The sequence below is a fragment of the Stylophora pistillata genome, chromosome 12 (assembly GCF_964205215.1).
Source record: "Stylophora pistillata chromosome 12, jaStyPist1.2, whole genome shotgun sequence".
Classification (NCBI taxonomy): domain Eukaryota; kingdom Metazoa; phylum Cnidaria; class Anthozoa; order Scleractinia; family Pocilloporidae; genus Stylophora; species Stylophora pistillata.
This window is the reverse complement of record NC_142530.1, coordinates 25,301,656-25,320,464: the sequence shown is the minus strand read 5'-3', so window position 1 is coordinate 25,320,464 and position 18,809 is coordinate 25,301,656. Positions and strand designations below refer to the sequence as shown.

General features: G+C 39.1%; 2 protein-coding genes across 2 annotated transcripts in view; one reads left to right on the top strand and one right to left on the bottom strand.

Annotated features, from left to right (window-relative positions):
* LOC111323549 (uncharacterized) overlaps positions 1 to 1,160 on the bottom strand; it is a 10,471-nt gene extending 9,311 nt beyond the window's left edge. The window contains exons 1-2 of the mRNA XM_088740461.1: positions 1,032 to 1,160; positions 604 to 802 (exon numbers count right to left, since the gene is read on the bottom strand). Of these exons, the coding sequence (XP_088596587.1) occupies positions 604 to 664 (61 nt within the window). The 5' untranslated portion in view covers positions 665 to 802; positions 1,032 to 1,160. The remainder of the gene's footprint in view (positions 1 to 603; positions 803 to 1,031) is intronic.
* A 5,664-nt stretch (positions 1,161 to 6,824) lies between these two features.
* Positions 6,825 to 16,391, top strand: LOC111323550 (uncharacterized). Its single transcript, XM_088741809.1, has 8 exons — positions 6,825 to 7,000; positions 7,892 to 7,906; positions 8,508 to 8,754; positions 9,259 to 9,403; positions 9,965 to 10,129; positions 10,992 to 11,228; positions 11,821 to 11,942; positions 15,117 to 16,391. The coding sequence occupies exons 1-8, from the start codon at positions 6,940 to 6,942 to the stop codon at positions 15,289 to 15,291; spliced, it is 1,167 nt and encodes a 388-aa protein (XP_088597935.1). The 5' UTR covers positions 6,825 to 6,939; the 3' UTR covers positions 15,292 to 16,391.
* The last annotated feature ends 2,418 nt before the right edge of the window (positions 16,392 to 18,809 follow it).

The window sequence follows — 18,809 nt, the reverse complement described above, 5'->3', positions numbered from 1 at the left end:
TTATAACTGTCTATAATATTAGATAGCGACTTTCAATACAAAGAAGGCTTAACTAAAGTTTAAGTTCACTTATCATAGCCAAAATAGTCCAACTCACCCTTGTTTTTCTGTAATCTATCCTATTTCGATGAGATCTGAGTAAAATAAATTAGTGATAATAGTTTTGAACGACGTTTCGACCTCGCTGAGGTCATTTTCAAGCTGATGAAAAGGAAAATTTTTATATATATGTACCTATAGGTAAAAACTAATGTACATAGACCACTTTCATAAATGGCTGCTGGATTAATATTCTTTTGTTTAAATTTAAATTAGCTTTCTAGCCTCGTTCTCCAGTACAAAATTCAAAAGAAGACATTATCTCAAGCGAGGCCAGAAAGGCTAATTTAAATTTAAACAAAAGAATATTAATCCGACAGCCATTTATGAAAGTGGTCAATATATATACATATATGTATTAGTACATATATGTAAAAATTTTCCTTTTCATTAGCTTGAAAATGACCTCAGCGAGGTGGAAACGTCGTTCAAAGATATTATCAGTAATTTTTATCTTGAAAAGCTTTTCTAAAAAACTACTTATCAAAGTTAAATAAATAGTACCTTTATCTCCGAGTGCAGCGTGCGTCATAGTCACCATGAAACAGATTATTCCTAAATTCATTGTAAAGCCAGTAGCAATGGAGTAGTTTTGTTTCGTTCTTGTCGTCTAAAGACTCCTCGATGCAATTTAAAGGCCGCCAGCTTTGCTTCATTACGTCCTGTAATGATTCCGTCACCGGGGGCACCATGTCACCTGTGACTTGAATAGGTTTAAAAATCGGTGCACTGTCAGACACTGTCAACGGTTATAAATGCACCACACTGGTAACCAAATGTAACCAGCAGTACTAGTTAGAGATTAGCTCAATGGTTAGCCTCCCGGTTAGCTCAATGGATAGAGCGCTGGACTGTAGTGCGGGAGGTCGAGGGTTCGAGCCTCGGCCGGACCAACACTCAAGGTCTTAAAATAATTGAGAAGAATTTGCTACCTTTCTATAACATCAAGAAATGGTTAGATATTCTAGTCTTCTCGGATAGGGACGAATAAATGGAGGTCCCGTCTCCTGCAGGGTTAGGGCAGGAGACGTCAATTTCCCACACACGAGATTACCGTGTGATGGATGTCCTCCCCTGGGGTGGATGGGTGGGTTAGGACAGCAGGTCCACATCAGCTATTACAGCTGCCAAATTAATCAACCTGCTTAAACAAATAAATGAACTTCAACATTTTCACAGAAGATATCAATGGTTTTTTATTGTAAAATAGGTTTTGGCTAGTCATCGTGGTAAATAACGCTTTCAAAACAGAATTGTAATCGATGTGGTCACTTTGAATGTGGATCGCGACGTTTGGGTGTAAACTGGTAGCGTGATTTTGAAAATAAAAAGAACCAGCTGTTCAAACACATTGTGTCAACTAATTTTGACACTGATTGCAGCTTGATATATTTCTGCCACTTAAACTTGTTTCTAACCAGTTTGATGAAGTCATTCAACCTTGAAATCTTGAAAGAGAGGTACTACTGAAATAATCCATTTTACAGTTGTGTGCTTGGTTGCCAAGCCTTTGAACGGGAGTGAGGCTAGGGGTGAAATTGTTCTGATACAAACCTTGTTGCCTTTCAAATGCAAATCACTTTGTTATCATACTAACTAGATACAGGTTTCTATCACGACAAGGTCACCTTTAGCCTCACTCCAAATCAAAGGCTTGGCAACTAAGTACACAACTGTAAAATGGCCTATTACCAGCTATTAGCATCACTTACTCGTCGTGCTATATGCTTTCACTGACTGCATGTTGAAGAGAAATAAAAGCCCATGAGAAACTACAAGGCTTTAACCTTGATTGACTCACTCTAGCACATAATCACTATTAATCCGTTATGCTTTGTTCGTCTCGAAACCTTATGATAGTAAAAAGTAATATATGTTACTTTTTATCGCAGAGACTTTTCTTTAAAATATATCGCTGCTAAGGGACACACACTGTTTCTTGGAGATGTATAATGTGTAAAGTAGACAACATGGTACGGCTGTCTTGTAATTACATCTCCTTTTTTTGTATGATATTTGTAATATCTATATATTCTTTACACTATCACCTAATCCTACTTTATTCTGTGTTCATAAATATGACTCTCGATTCAAAACTCGTTTGCAATAGCCGTGTTACTTACAAATAATTGATGGCACTTTTTTACTGAAACGACCCCATCCGCCCTTGTATGAATTCGAAGATGTCACATGTTTTCTTTCGGAGCGTACATACTCAAATGTTGTCCGATTAAAACCTTAATAAATGTGTCTTTTTACAGCCTATTTCTGACAAAAGTTTTCAGACAAAGACCACTGAAATAAAATCTCCAGAGAACTTCGTAGACGATCGTATTTCACTCATATCCACCTTCAATAATGACCAACTATCCACCATTTCCATAACTTTCTAACCCTTCTTGAGTCACCATTCAATACCCATAATCATTTTTAATATTTCTCTCCAGAGACAATGGACGTTATTTTAGCAGCCAGTATTAATGCTTCGGTCAGATTCCAAATTATCCCCTTCGCCTCGGGAGAAGTTTAAAATCAGTGCTTGAAGATGAACAAGTTGATGGCAGTTTTTACAAGCCTGGAAAAACATGATGCATTGTGGTACGATACCTTGAAACGGTGACTTTAAGCATCCCCCGGGATAGTTTCAATGCGTTGCGGTTCCCATCGACAAAGTACTCATATTTCTTGATTAAAAGTTCGTTAGGTTTCTTGCCAAATCTTCCGTACACGCTCTGAAACCGAAATTAATTGTTAGGGGATAGTCAAGCCTACGAAAACAAGCCTACAAGTCAAGCCTACGAAAACGAGCCAACCGCCTGCCGGTTAGCTCAATTGGTTAGAGCGCCGGATTGTGTTGTGCGGGAGGTCGAGGGTTCGAGCCCCGGCCGGACAAATACTCATGGTCTTAAAATAAGTGAGGAGAATTTGCTACCTTTCTATAATATCAAGAAATGGATAGATATTCTAGTCTTCGCGGATAAGGACGAATAAACAGTAGGCCCCGTCTCCTGCAGGGTTAGGGGTAGGAGACGTTAATTTCCCACGCACGAGATTACTGTGTGGTGGATGTCCTCCCCTGGGGTGGGATGGGAGGGAAGGTGAGATCGTTACATGGACTGAAGCGGCTGCCAGAGGCGCCTGATAATGCTGACGTCCGATCTCAACCTTATCATTGTAACTAGACACGTTTGTTGTTTAGAGTGCTTGAGACTTTCTTCTTTCTAACGAGTGACGAAAACAAAAGACATTGACACAGAGCATTTAAAGCAAAATCATTTAAAGGGAGAGAAAACGAATAGGAAAGAGAAGAAAACAAAAAAGAGGCAAGTTTACGAAAAGCCGGGAATGTTAAAGTTATTTAATGTGTTGAAAGAATACTCCTTGTTGGAAATTAGAAATGATGAGACGTAAAAGATATTGCATGAACGAGATATCTATTCAAAAGGCGATTTGCCTTCCTCATGATCTTGCTCATTATATCTTAACCTAAAAAGAATAATAAATTCCCGGGGATCCGAGCAACACAAACGCAGCTCTCTTGACAAATTAAATATGAAATAATTTGGATATATCAACAAAGTTGAAATGGTAAATTAAATATGAACCTAGCTGGTGTAGTCTGGCTTGCCTAAGAGTTCTCTTCGGCTCGTTTAGTAGTCTGTTCGCTAATTTCGAATCATTTCAAAAGAATTTTTTCGTTTCCAATACTTACACCCCAAATTAGCTAGTAATGTGTACCTATCGACTGTATTGGAGTGCTGAGAGAGAGAAAATATTTGGCAAGAGGTCATGACGTACGAATCGAGCACGGCGAAGTTTGTACGTCATGACAACCAAGCAAGCATTTTCTCATTCGGTCCTTAAATTTAGCTGATAAGTACATCTTATCAACACTTAAACCTACGACAGCGTTACTGGATCAACAGCACTCAGTGCTCAGCCTGAATTCCCCGAGCTGTAAGACAGTGATCTTGAGGAACGTGTGGGTGGGCTCCAATGATCAGATCCGCACCAAGAGACAACAGGTGTTTGTTTATGTGATTTTGTAGGGAACGGGTCTTAAATGAAGTTCTTTGCCATAGTGCATGAAAACGACGATGATGTCAACTTTGGCCTATGGAAGTAAAACAAAAAATGAGGTAAAGTATAAAAAGTCAATACGCGTGTTATAGAATGACTCTAATGATAGATCCTCATTGCACTACATTTCATATTTGCCCTCGAAGCTTCGCTTCTCGGTCAAATATTCATTTTTCGGACAATCTCTCAGCCGCGGACATTATCAGCCGACATACCAGCCGCCCGAAGGGGTTTATTTACTAAATATTCTTAGAGCTTATAGGGTAGAGAAGTTAGAGAGAGAAGGGAGAGTGGAGAACAGCGTAGAGAAGAATGCGGGCAGTTGAAGTGAGTGTTTATCTGCAGAAATAAATGAGGAGTATTCAGTCAGAATCAGTGTGAGAGCCTGAGAGATTGATCACCTTAAAATTAATTTTAAGTAGAATTGCGTACCGGAAAACCGAGTAATTGAAGAAAGAAGAAAATTCCAGCTCGAGATTCTTGGTGCCTCTCGCCGAGCGTGGTGAGCTCGATAGCTATTTCCCCCTTCATTTGATAACGTGAAAGAAATAAACTCTGTATCATGATTTATATATCTTTACAGGTGCTTTTAAATAAATCTGTACTTAACGTTTGAAGAAATTCTATTTTTCTAATTGATTGTTGTCCATATTTTGTGTGTCGAGTATTATCAGTCAGTGTTACTTGTTTTTCCACTTAGAATAGTTCTGTGCGAGTCTTTCAAATCACGTTCTTGCTTCGCTCCCATTTTTCAAGGGTCTCGCCCTTGCTCAATCTCGTATATATGAAGTCAAGACAATGATGAGTCCAATGGTCACTGATCCCGTGGAAATGAGAGCTAATAAATTGCACTGATGAGAGCCAATCAGATAGTAAGGATCTCCAGTGATTTCAAAGCGGATGTGAAAAAGACCAAAATTGATACGGGACACTTGAATTTTACAGTAAGGCGAGCGTGATTCGTGAATTAACGAACCCGCGTATGGCGTGATTTACCTCCTGAACTGTAGGTGACCCATGAATTTTCTTGTATTTCGTGAAAACCTCAAGATTTTCCCAAAAAACCTTGTACGCAAGAAGAGAGATTTGAAGCTTTACTTTTTATATACGTAACAAGTGAAGTTTTCAAAAATTTGTGCAAGAAACGGAATAAAGACCCCTCTTTTGTCAACCTCTTCAAACGGCGAAACATCGACGAGACTTGATGTCGAAATGAATTTATTAAAAGCATCAAAATTTTTAAAAAAATTCCAGAGTTTTGAAAAGATCCTTGAAAATCTGACTCAAATTATTTTTGTCAGCACATTATTTTCTTAAGCCTTATTTTCCCTTTAATTTACTAAATTTGTGTACTTGTAAATAACTAAGATAATCTGTCCACGTTCAAGAGGTTATTCGAAAGTTCTTAAATAATTTGTACGAACTTCACTCCCAGCGACAGGTACTTTTTGAGAGATTGCTGATGCTCTTCTGTTCATCAATGATGCTAAATTAATTCACAGGTAGCACCGTTACTGGTGCAATTATGCAGGTACCCTCTTCCATAGAGTTATAGATTTAGGGAAGTAAGGGGGTTTCGAGGTTTAAGTGACAATGTGAATTACAGAAGAATTCGCACCATTAAGTTAAAAGTTCAGTTAATTGACTCTATTAGGGAATAGAAAAAAACTTTGAAATGCAAGAAGAATGCGTTTTTAGCTGATCTTGTGTTTACTGTCATCTGCCTACATAACCTGCACCAGCATGTGACATAGGCAAACTTTTCCGTTCTTTGTTTTTAGCACGTAAATCCCTTCCATTTTATAATCTCATTGTTCTTGTTTTGGCGATCTTACAGCTAGGCATTTGTAAGTCTGTACCTCAATTCCTTGTTAAGTTCTTAGTGCGAAGACATTGAAAGAATTCTGATGGTTCACCACCCCTCTCCTGCTAAAAATATTGAGGCAACTTGAAGGGAATCTCCATGGGGTTAACTGTTAGCAATAAAACGGCAAAAACGTTTGCCGGCCTATAGCCATAAAAATTGACAAATTTTACCCGTAAATTAACTGTTAACCGTAAAATGGCCAAAAATGTTTTTACTGTTAGCCGCAAAAGCTATCACCCTATTATATTTTCCTTGAATGGAAAGGTTGATGATCATTAATGTGAATATACAGCTGCCGGATTACCGCCGCTTTGTTTTGAAAAAGAAAATATCGTCCCAAGCACTCTTGAGGGCTGTGGGGGGAGAAATATTTCAGTTTGGTCTTATATTTCGGTAGATTCGGGTAGAAAAAGTAAAAAGAAATGACTTTTAAAACTTGAACGGTAATGGGGGGGGGGTACCTCGTTAGGAGATTGGTATACTCGCTTAAGCTTTCATTTGCGGCTAAGGAATATCAAAACACGCCTACATGATAATTATCAAAGACTGATATCCGAAATAGCCCAGAATAACACATACTACAGACAAATATTTAACACGAATCATAATATGATAACCATAAATTAAAATAATATATTGATATCTTCTCTGAAAATCCTCAACTAGGACGGCTGGTGACATTTGGTGAACAGCGTGGTGCATTTACAACAACGTCTAAGCGTTAACCGATTTCTAAATCTATTCAAGTCTTACAGGTGGCATTGTGTTCCGAGGAAAGGATCACTGTCGGACGTAAGCAGATTTAAATGCAAGTTTGACCGCCTTTAAATTGTATCGAGCAGTTTTTAGACGAGGAGAAAGAAACAAAACTACTCCATCGCTATAAGTTTACTATGAATTTTGGAATGATTTGCTTCATGGTGACTATGGCGTGCACCGCCCTCGGAAAGAAAGGTACTGTTTATTTTACGTTCATCAAAATGTAAAAGATTACAGAGAAACAAGACTGAGTTGGATGAGTGAGCTAAATGTTTGTTTGAAGCCTTCGTTTTCTTCAAAGTCGCTGTCTAATATCATAAACAGTTATAAGATTGTATGACGTACCGAAATATAAGAGCAAAATAAAATATTTCTCCTCCAAAGCCCCCAATAGTGCTTGGGACGATATTTTCTTTTTCACAAGAAAGCGACGGTTGTCAATATAATCACACTCCATAACTGATCAATTATCTTGATCATCAGAACGTGAATAGCTTTGTGAAAAAAAAACAAACACCTACTTCTAAACAGGAACACGAGGATTTTGCGTTGTGGACTATTGTAGCCCAAATTAACAAAATACACTTACCATGTTGATCCCTCGTCTTTACCATAATTAAGCACCATATATGTGCACTGAGGAACAGAATAGTACCAACACTTTATAGTCTCTTGGAAAGTAACAGCCTCAAGGAATGAAGTTCGTACAAATTATATGAGAGCTTTATAGTAAGAAGGGGGATCTTGTCCGACAATGACTTTTTTTCAGATGTGGGATTTAAAGTGGGATTTTAAAAATAAAAAAAACTGTTAAACACATTGTGTCAATTCATTTTGACGCTGATTGTAGCTTTATCATATATCTGCCACTCAAACGTGTTCCAAACTAATTTGAGGTCATTCAACCTTTTAAGCTCCACAGAAAGGTACCAAATTACCAGCTCTTACCATCATTTACACGTTGTGCTATTTGCTTTCATTGACCGCATGGTAAGAAGAAATAGCCAACATTTTAATTCTAGGCGGCTAAAAAAAAAGTCACGAACTTAGTAATTTACTTTTTAATACCATTTATTTCGTTCGCAGTTAAAGCCGATGAAGGTGAGCATAAAACAGTTGAAGTTAAGATCAATGCAAGTTCAGTTGAGTTAAGTTCTCCTACGCATACAGGTATCTCACCAACTTGATGCTGTACTATTCTCCTCACTCAAAAGTAATTTCACCGTGACATGTTTCCAAAATTTGCTTCAACTGAATGAGGTTTTGTGAACACCTTAAAGTAAAAACAACTTTCAATTGGCTATTTTATCGCTCAAACAATCCTTGCAGCGTTATTTTGTCACTTTACACAATCGAGGAGTCTCAAGTCGCCTGAAGTTGCCTATTCTTTTTAGAAAGATTTTCTTTAGTAGCTTTAAATAAAAGGCTACGGAGACTTAAGTTTCCAAAGTAGGCGTTACTTTGCAAAGATTATTACCCATGTGGCAATGACATATTTGGGTATCGAAAGCAAAAACAAACAAAATGATTTTCAAATTAGGCGAAACACGAATTTGATATGATAATCACTGTTAAGAACTTTGAAGTTTCATTTTCCAATCCTTGGACTTCATCATTGCGATATCAGAACTCTCGGGAAGACAGAACTCTAGCCATGATTTCTATTTAGACCAAGGATATAATTTACAATGTTTACCCTTAGAGTACGTCACTTTGCTGTTTGTGGGCGATATTTCCTTTGCTGGTCCCGTAAAATATTACGTTGAACACAATTATCACACATATAATGACTCTTTCAATGATGTGGCGGCATACATCAAGGATGCTGATATATCCGTGGCCAATTTGGAGTGTCCTTTCGTCGACAAAAAGGTTTATCGTCACATGTTTAAAGATAAGAGAAGGCTGACGATCCTTGATTCCAGCCCCAAAGCTGCCCCAGCATTGAGGTAAACAGAGAGCTTATAGAAATTTTCTGTTGAGTATCGAAAATAGTCTGGGATTGCATTAGTTTTGCTCAGTTTCTTACTCTGTTACTGGTCTAGAAAACGTGCACCATTCTTCCAAACTAATAGCGACTTAAATTTGTCACTCACATTTTCCGACCTTCGCATCAAGCAATTTCATCATTTCTAAGTCGACTTCTTGATGTCAAAACATTTAAGCCGACGTAAATTTGCGTTTTCGTGCTGTGAGTGAAGTCTGCGTCTTAAGGGAGTCTATGCTTAAGTTAACTTATTATCACAAGGAAACTGCTAAAATCATAAAGTTCCAGCTGCAAAAATGTTTTCAGAAAAGAAAACCTGCGGCACGCATGTGGCCCATAATCTTCATGCACGGCACAATGATTTACCACTTTCCCTCAGCGCCAGACCAAAAAGTTCTCATGATAATCTTTATTAATTCATACAATGTTGAGAATGTTATTTACAACAGCTGTCGATGTTCCACAGCTTTGCTGGTTTTAATGCTGTCACAGTTGCCAACAACCATTTCAACGACTTCGGCACTGAAGGGGCTAACTTCACAGTTGAAATTCTTAAGAAGGAAGGAATAAAATACTTCGGCATAACTTATGGGAGGTTTGACTCATCTCAGGTAGCTTCATATCAATAATAGTTCTCGATTTAATTAGGTCTTTAATGCTATGTTACCAGCATGTTGACTCCACATACACCACAACAACGACAGCAAGATCAACAACAAAATGGGCTCAAAAAATCATAAAAAATTATGTGGGTATAACTTTGTTCACTAGATGGACATCTTTTCTTTGTAAGTAAAGAGATTAGTGGTTATAGAGCAGTCAAATCAGTTAGCGTTATGGATAGAATATCAACTGGAACTTTCCAAGAAATTAATTGTTCTTAGCTTGAAATTGTTGTAAAAGTAGAGAAAGTCGCGCCCAAATAGCCAAAACATACTTGTCTTCATCATAAAGCCTATTGAAAACTTGGAAAAAAACAGCTGCGACTGGAAAGAATTCCGTTTTTGCTCTTAGCACATAATCTGTCTGACTTCTCGAATCGTGGACAGAACTCGAACAGTTCAAGCTGTTCTCGCGATGTTTGTTAACTCCCTCCGAAGGAATCGAGATAAACTTTTAAAATTGTTTAGATTAAAAAAATTCAAATATTTTGTTTGGTGGATTATTCCTAGGAACCACTGATAATGGAAAGAAAAGGAATAAGAGTGGGCTTCCTCGGGTACTGTGACCACGTACCAGATTTTCCAAACTGTACTGTAATGAGGAGGATGTTCAAATCTGGTCCTGCTATTTATCGGGATGATATTGCCTCTAGAGATGTTAGAACAATGAAAGAGGTAAGGTCTTATTGTATTAAGCCTTTATCATCGCAATCTTACGGGTTGCGTTTCATCTTTTTGGTCACGAATTTCATCATCAAGTTTTTAATGCTCAAAAAGACTAAAATTGGTGAAAAGACCGATGAGAAACCACATGGCCTTTACATGACTTTACTTGGCTTCCTTTAGCAAATATTATAATCACAGTTACTATTAATCTTAATACTGTTTTTGCTTCGAAACCTTGTGACACTAAATAAGTAATATACCTTACTTTTGCTACTCTGGTTTAAGGATTTAATGAATTTAACCAGGGAGACTAAAATTCATAGACCCAACGTTTCGACGCTCTTGGACCTCTTGTTGAAACGATCAAACCATCCCTGATGAAGATATTGGACAGGAGTGTCGAAACGTTGGGTCGATGAATTATAATTTTCTTGGTTATGTCCATTAGATCCTTAAACCAGAGTAGCATCAAACCATGCCTGATTGTCTACCTGGTTGCTGTGTGAACTTTAATATACCTTGCAGACTGAACTGAAATCGAGCTAACACAAAGTCAAAACTTTAGGTTCACTTACAGAACAAAGAACGCTTACACCTTCTCTTCATTGTCACCTTTATTCTCCGACGAAGGGTTAACGCTCGAAACGTCAGCTTTTGTAATCCTTACGGTGGCCAATTTACCACTTCAGCTTTGTTGACATATCCAAACTATTTCGTTACTTCCACCGAGGCAGCCCCAAACAGTTTCTTTCGAAACTATCAACCTTTATTCTAAGTCAGTCCCAGGATTAGTAACTCAAAGATTATACAAAAAATATGTACACGTACAACCGGCTTGAATTAAAATTGGATTCTTTTTTAACCCTCACAGGCTGGCGTGGATATCATCGTGGTATTCATGCACTGGGGAAGAGAAATACTGTTAAAACCGCTGCCTTACCAAATTCATATAACAAAGCATCTTTTGTCTCTTGGAGTCCAGATAATCATTGGATCACATCCGCACGTGCTGCAACCTCATTGGCTGACCAAGGACAAGAGACTCGTGGCATACAGTCTAGGAAATTTCTTGTTTCCCCCTTTGCGTCCAATAGGAGGAAATAACCCGGTAACTAGCTTTTTTCTCTTAAATTAAGAGAATATAGCTGATATTGATTAAATGAAGACCATTAATTGTGACATAGGGAATTGATTATTTTCAAGTACAGCTGTAATAAGCGGGAAAAACTTTTTGTTCTAATAGCTGAGTTATAAAAGTTGTGGGCTGTTGGTTTAGAGTGTCTTTTTCATTGAAAGATAAAATAAAAACATTCTGATAGAAAAAAACATGTCCACTTCTGAGTAGCAATTTTCCTTACTCGCGTAACTGGCAGGAATTTTTGAAAGAGCTTCTTATTTAACCATCTCGCGCACGCCGATTCTAGCCAATCAGATGGCACGGTCGGTAATAGCTCGTGTGTTACGTAAAGTCAATAAGGTTTGTGTCCTGCTTAAAACATTAAGATCCGAATGAAAATCACGTTTAAGTGTCGATTAGCTAAAACGAGGCCAAACCTAATTATCCGGGGCAATTGAAAAGATCTTACTTATTGTAAATGCTGGCAATTCATGGGAGACACGGACGCTTGTTAATTAGAAACATCTGGCTTTGTTTGTTTGTTTGTTTGTTTGATTTTAACTTAGTTCATTTTTGTACGCAGCAAGTTTATGGTGGGAAGGGTTTTGATCCAAATCCTTTCTTGATTGAATCATATGAATACGTCACTTATAAAGCAATGGATATACTGAAAATGACCCAGATGTTAAGAGTAACTGTCTCAAGGTAAATACATCATATTCTATAGTACTAGATAACATAAATACCTAAAATATAATTCTTCCATATGACTGGAATACAAATGCCCTGTGAGTGATGGGCCACCCGTAAGAATAATTAAGTAAACCTTTACTTATTATAAATGATTGTGAATCCTTCAGTCATGTGATAAAACTTTTATCAAGGGATGCCCTGTTTTAAAAAAAAACTAATAATAATACAAATTAGTATATACTAAAACAGTGGATAGCGTTGAAGGCGCGCTCTGATTGGCTAATCAAACTCCGACTATCCTTTGCTATTTACCTCCGAGCAACTCGGGAAAAAATGGCGTCCCAGTTTGCATTCGTGACAAGGGAAGAAATCACTCAAATCAATTTTTGGTGGTGTATATTATCTCACTGTTTTAGTGTATACTAAAACAACTATTCACCTCAGTGTCGGTGGTTAGCGGTGGATATTTGATTACCTCGCCGCTTCGCGGCTCGGTAAATATCCACCACTAACCACCACCACTTCAGTGAATAGTTGTTAACTGTATTCATTAACTATTCAGTTAAATAAAAATATCCGTGATATATTATAACATGCATACATCTATGTATATAAACATTGTACAGCTATTTTGATAAAATGAATGTTTTGCTGATTCTGTGCGGACACATGGTGGGCTGCCAAACTTGTTCGTGAGTTACATTGCCTTTCAGACCGCAACTTAATAAATATGGCAAGGCATTGCAAAGAGAAATTCTGATGCTGTTGCTAGGATTTTTCATTTTGTTTGATCAGACATTCAATGCCAGATCCCAGGTTCACCGCAGTCCCTTCCAATGTTAACACATTGCCAGCGTAGACCGTGCGTTGTCTTTCATCCAATTAGCCTCCGAGTAGGCTACATATCACGATTCATGCTTCAGCGCGAGCGCTTCTTCGCCCGCGGGAGAGAATCAGGCCTAGAGCACCGCAACCCAGCGAGAGGTCTGCAAACGGGTCTGGCACTAGTACCATTTTGGTGATTCAATGAATATGTGAAGTTCATATATTTTGAACTGCGGTATTAAATACGTATGATGCACGATCCTTCGCAGTAGATAGCGCTATTTACGCAATAGTGAAAATCAGACCTGGAAAAAATCAGGCCTTTACGGGATTCGAACCACTGACCTCTGCGATACTAGTGCAGTGCTCTACCAATTGAGCTAACAAGCCAACTACATTAGCATCGCAGAGGTCAGTGGTTCGAATTCCGTACAGGCCTGATTTTTTTCAGGTCTGATTTTTGCTATTGCATAAATAGCGCTATCTACTGCGAAGGATCGTGCATCATACGTATTTAATACCGCAGTTCAAAATATATGAACTTCATATATTCATTGTATCTGATTTATCATCACGGGTTTATTACGAATCAACTTAACGGCCTGCTCCCAGTTGGCTTGTTAGCTCAATTGGTATAGCGCTGCACTAGTATCGCAGAGGTTAGTGGTTCGAATCCCGTACAGGCCTGATTTTTTTCAGGTCTGATTTTCGCTATTGCGTAAATAGCGCTATCTACTGCGTAGGATCGTGCATCATACATTTTGGTGATTAGTGGCCATTTTGGCAATTTGCCGGTCACTAGTGGCCGTTTTGGCATCATGATTTCGGCAACTAGTGGCCGATTTGGCAATTTGGCAACAGGTGGCCGTTTTGGCTTTTCGGTCACCAGTGGCCGTTTTAGCATTTTGGCCACGAGTGGCTATTTGGCCATTTTGGCCACTTGTAGCCATTTTGGCATTTTGGCCACTAGTGGCTTTTTGGCCATTTTGGCCACTAGTGGCCGTTTTGGCATTTTGGCCACTAGTGGCCGTTTTTGCTTATTAGTAAACAGTGGCCACTTGGCCATTTTGGCCACGTGTGGCCGTTTTGCCATTTTGGCCACAAGTTACCGTTTTGGAATTTTGGTCACTAGTGGCCGTTTTTGCATTTTGGCCACCATTGGACGTTTTGGTATTTTGGCCATTAATGACCGTTTTGGCATTTTGGCCACTGATGGCCATTTGGCCATTTTGGCCACTAGTGGCCGTTTTGCCATTTAAGCCACTAGTGGCCGTTGTCGCATTTCAGTAACCAGTGGCTATTTAGCCATTTTGGCCACTAGTGACTGTTTTGGCATTTTGGCCACCGGTGGCCAGTTGGCCATTTTGGCCACTGGTGGCCGTTTTTCCATTCTGGCCACTAGTAGCCGTTTTCGCATATTAGTAATCAGTGGCCATTTAACCATTTTAGCCACCAGTGGCCGTTGTGGCATTTAGGCCACTGGTAGCTATTTTGTCATTTTGGCCACTAGTGACCGTTTTACCGTTTTGGCCATTAGCGACCATTTTTGCATTTTGGCCACTAATGGCCCTTTTAGACACTATAGTGGCCGTTTTGGCATTTTGGCCCCTGGTGGCCATTTGGCCCTTCTGCTTACTAGTGGCCGTTTTGTCATTTTAGCCACTGGTGGCCATTTTGGCATTTCGGCCTCTAGTGGCTGTTTTAACATTTGTATGTATCTATTGTATGTATTTACGACATTTAGACAGGCCAACCCAGTTCAGCTTGAAGCTGGTTTAAATGGGGGCCTGTACATCCCACCCTAGGGAAGGACATCCATCACACAATAATCTCGTGCGTGGGAAATTAACGTCTCCTACCCTCAACCCTGCAGGAGACGGGACCTCCATTTATTCGTCCTTATCCGAGAAGACTAGCCATTTTGCCAGTTTGGACATTAGTGTCCATTTCGTCATTTTGGCCACAAATGGCCGTTTTGGCATTTTGGCCACCAGTGGCTGTTTTTGCATTTTGGCCGCTTGTGGCCGCCTTGACATTTTCTCTACCTGCGGCCCTTTTGACATATTGGCCACTAGAGGCCGTTTTGTAATTCTGGCCACTGGTGGTGGATTTGACATTTTGGCCACTAGTAGTCGTAGTTTGCATTTTAGTCACCAGAGGCTGTTTTGTCATTTTGGCCACTCGTGGCCATTTTGCCGTTTTGGCCAGTAGTGGCGGCTTTGGCGTTTTTGCCATTAGTGGCCGTTTAGCCATTTTCGCATGTTTGCACGCCAAAAAAACCTTTCAGCTCACCACATTTCAGTTTTCTTTAAAACGCATGGACTGTTTGCATCGCTAAGATAAACTGTTGTCATTTTTCAGACATGGTATAGTAAAAGCTGAATATCACCCTATGAGACTTGCATTTGATCCCAAAGAGAAACGGCTTCACCCTGAACCTGTGCAACACACAAGATGGTCGACTGTTTGTGGAGATAATGACAAAGAATGCCAGGACTTCAGCGATACCAAAAAATATTGGAAAATGGAACCGTAATTGTATTCCTCTGAACTGGAAGAAAATCATGAAAGGTTTTGCGACTCGGCGATCAGATATGAAATAAGACGGAAAATTAGAACTTGAGGGAGTCGCATAATTCAAGGAAAAAGTGGACTTGGATTAAGCTCGATCTGTAGAGTTTCGCGCCACGCTAAATAAATTTTACAGCACCCTTCGTCGCCAACTTGAACCTGTGGAAAACAAAGTTAATATTATCTTTTAAAGTTTTTATCAACCATCTATGACATCCGTGCACGCTAAAAATCTAGATTTCCCCGTAGAGATCGCCTCACCACTTCAGCGCTCGAATCCAGTGTTGGAGAGTGCGTTTCCCACGTAAATGTACGTTGCATTCTCGATATTCGGTCCCTATTCAAAAGAAAGAAGAAAAGTGTAAGGTGGTCACCTTTCTTTGTTCTATAACTTCCTCCTTCTGCTGTAATTTATATCTTTAGAAGCAATGTTACACTGACATACTCAGTAAACGTATGACACACGAATGTCTGGGCAGGTGGTTGAATGGTATTCAGTGAAGACATTCACATCTCTGTGCTGTGTAAGCCAACTCGAATATATTTTCTCGTCCTCCGTTTTCTTCTTTTCTTCTTTTAAAGACTGCCTTTTTCCTTTCCACCCGAGCTAGAGGAGGTTTGTAAAAGCCTGTCGACTTTTTCCCGTATGGCAATAATCATCTTTGAAGTTTAAAGAGAAATGGGTAGATATCAAACTAGACACAGGCGAAAAGATTCGATACACAAACGCTTATTTGACTCGTTGATGAAGTGACGAGTCGATCCTCAAGAGCTAAACTGCAACTTACAAAAGTACACTCATTGAAACGTAGATAAGAAAAGAAGACTTCATGAAGCGAAAGCCTGTGTCGTCCTTGTCATACTATTGATATTATGTAACACCCTGAAATCTCTATGATAAGATTTGCTATGGACATATTTCAAAGAGTAACAGAAATGATGAACTACGCATTTTTCAATTCTTGGTTTTCTCTCTTTCACCTCGAAATAGAATGTATTCCTCTTATCGTAAAGCTGGCGTGTCCTGCATAATCAACATATCAATAAATCTCCATATTTTCTCTCTTTTCTTTTCTCTTCGATTCTCGCCTTTTTTAGACTTATTATGCTTTACACAAATAAGTAAGTTAAAACAACGTTAACTTATAGTTCTACTCATTCTCTACTCTGCCATTGATTCATCACTATTCTACTGCAATATGCGAAATCTTTGGCTTGAAAAAAGACAGCTCCACGTTGTGTCTAGATTACTACGATTCATTTTATTTGCGGCGTAAATGACGTACGTTGAAACTAAAAAATAGCTAACTATTACTGACAATAATAAAGGCTGATAGTTTCGAAAGAAACTGTTTGGGGCTGCGTAATCATTACGGTGGCCAATTTACCATTTCATCTTTGTTGATATATCCAAATTATTTTATTACTGACAATAGTTACACGTACACCAGTATAAGCGTCCAACACAATGGAAAGATGACTATAAAACAATTACACTGTAACGGCCACAGAAAACGGCCCAAGATTGATGACTTTAATGCATTAAAGACGTTACTGAACTGCGCTTGGCGCAAAAAACGAGAAAACAGGCGAAGTACGTCGGCAAATTATGCGAAGTAATAATAAGGCAGCAATGAGGTGGCAATAAAATGACAAAGTAAGGCGCTGATGAAACAATAAGTATATAAGTTCACTAGTTACTGAGTGAAAAGACTTTATAACTTTCAAACGCGCAAAGAACCCGACAAAAAGAAATGTCGTACTTAAAACTTACACTATGGTTATAATAATTGCCAGATGGTGCCATGCATCATGTAAAAGCTCTGTAGTTTGTCATGGGCTTACTCGCCGCCTTCAGTCTTTTTTCCCAGTTGTAACTTGCAATTGATAGCTAAATAAATGGCGAAAAACAAAAGCACGCGGGGCATGATAGTCTGCTTCCCAACCTTTGTTCGGTCTCGTCACCCAACCGGCAATCGATCCCCACAAAAATGGCCACAGTTTTAACCGTTAGTCGTAAAACCAATATCCCACTAAGACCCATATGTGGTGAGGAAGAGGCGAGATCAAACAACGGCTTGGAACGAGACAAGGGGGCTTACTGGTTACTTGTTAAAAGCATTTGTTATCATTAACAAAAGGTGAAGATGAAACAGGCACTAGTCCACCTGTTTGCACCAGAACAGAGGGTCTTAATGAGATTGTGACTTTTACGGTTAATATTTTAGGGTTACTTTTTTACTACCAACGGTCAAAACAAGATGATTTGTACGCCCAAGGGCTATTTTTCATTGTCCGTTTTCCGGTTAATAAAAGCCTCATTGAGACTCTCAGATCAATAATTGCTCCGGTTCGGTGGTTTGATCTGATTGTTTTACTGACCTCAACCTCATGAGTATTCTTATTTACTTTCTGATTTTGTTTAGGTACGCCGTTTCTGCAAAAACCATCGGTAAGACTCTCATATATATAAAATACACACACACATATATATACATATATATGTCTAAGCAGCGTAAAATTGGTATACCTAACGATAAACTCCCAGTAAGAGAATCTACAGGATACAATGCCTCGACGTGAATTTGTAATTAAGTGTACGATAGGGACGTAACGAAGAGACCAACTCTTGACTGTTCTGGACTCGTCCAGAACAGTCAAGAGTTGGTCTCTTCGTTACGTCCTTATCGTACACTTAACTATATATATATATATATAGTAGGTAATAGGAACAGAATTCAAAACAACAAAGAAGATGAGTGAAAAATGTGTTCAGCCGGGAATCGAATCGAAACGTTTTAGTACCGGATTGATTTTGCCGTTTACACGAAAGTGGACGAATCCGAAATAAAAACTTCCCGGTTTGGTCATGTCTCCGGAGATTTTGAATCCGGAATTTAGAGCAGAAACTTTGAATCCGATAACTTTTGAATCCGGAAAGTTTTGTCGTGTAACCGCTTTTTTTCTCGAATCCGGATATTATTTCCGCCTGCAATCTTAGCTTTTGAGTTTGCGGTGAAACCAAAATGGAGGATCTGGTGCTAACATTGCTGGCGGTCTCCGGTTACCTAATCTTGTTGCAGGTTCAGGTGATAAATTTCATCATGTGTACCGCAGTATTTCTGAGGAAACGAAAGTTATTATTGCAAGGAATTTTAACGTCAGCCACACTCAATCGCCGACGACGTAGATGGCTTGACATCTGTCCAACTCAAATTTTCCTCAGTGGCATCTGGATCTATTCTAGCCTTTTTTTAGGGGCCGAGCATTTTCATTCTGTCGATCGAACGACGAAACAACGCTGGGCTTGGTAACCATTCCATTTCGAATGTTCCCGGAGTTGTCGTTGTGTGTAAACGGTCAGGAATCCGAATGTCCTTTCAGTGTAAACGCTTACGAATCCGAATATTCCAAAATTGATGAATCCGGAAACATTTAGGAATCCGGAAAACTCTCCTCTAGTGTAAACCTAGTCTTAATGGA

Excerpts from the sequence above, each read along its gene's own strand:
- LOC111323550 (XM_088741809.1), top strand. The coding sequence starts at position 6,940 with ATGAATTTTGGAATGATTTGCTTCATGGTGACTATGGCGTGCACCGCC. Across the intron at positions 8,755-9,258 it reads AAAGCTGCCCCAGCATTGAG|CTTTGCTGGTTTTAATGCTG; the intron begins GTAAACAGAGAG and ends GATGTTCCACAG. Across the intron at positions 11,229-11,820 it reads CAATAGGAGGAAATAACCCG|CAAGTTTATGGTGGGAAGGG; the intron begins GTAACTAGCTTT and ends TTTTGTACGCAG.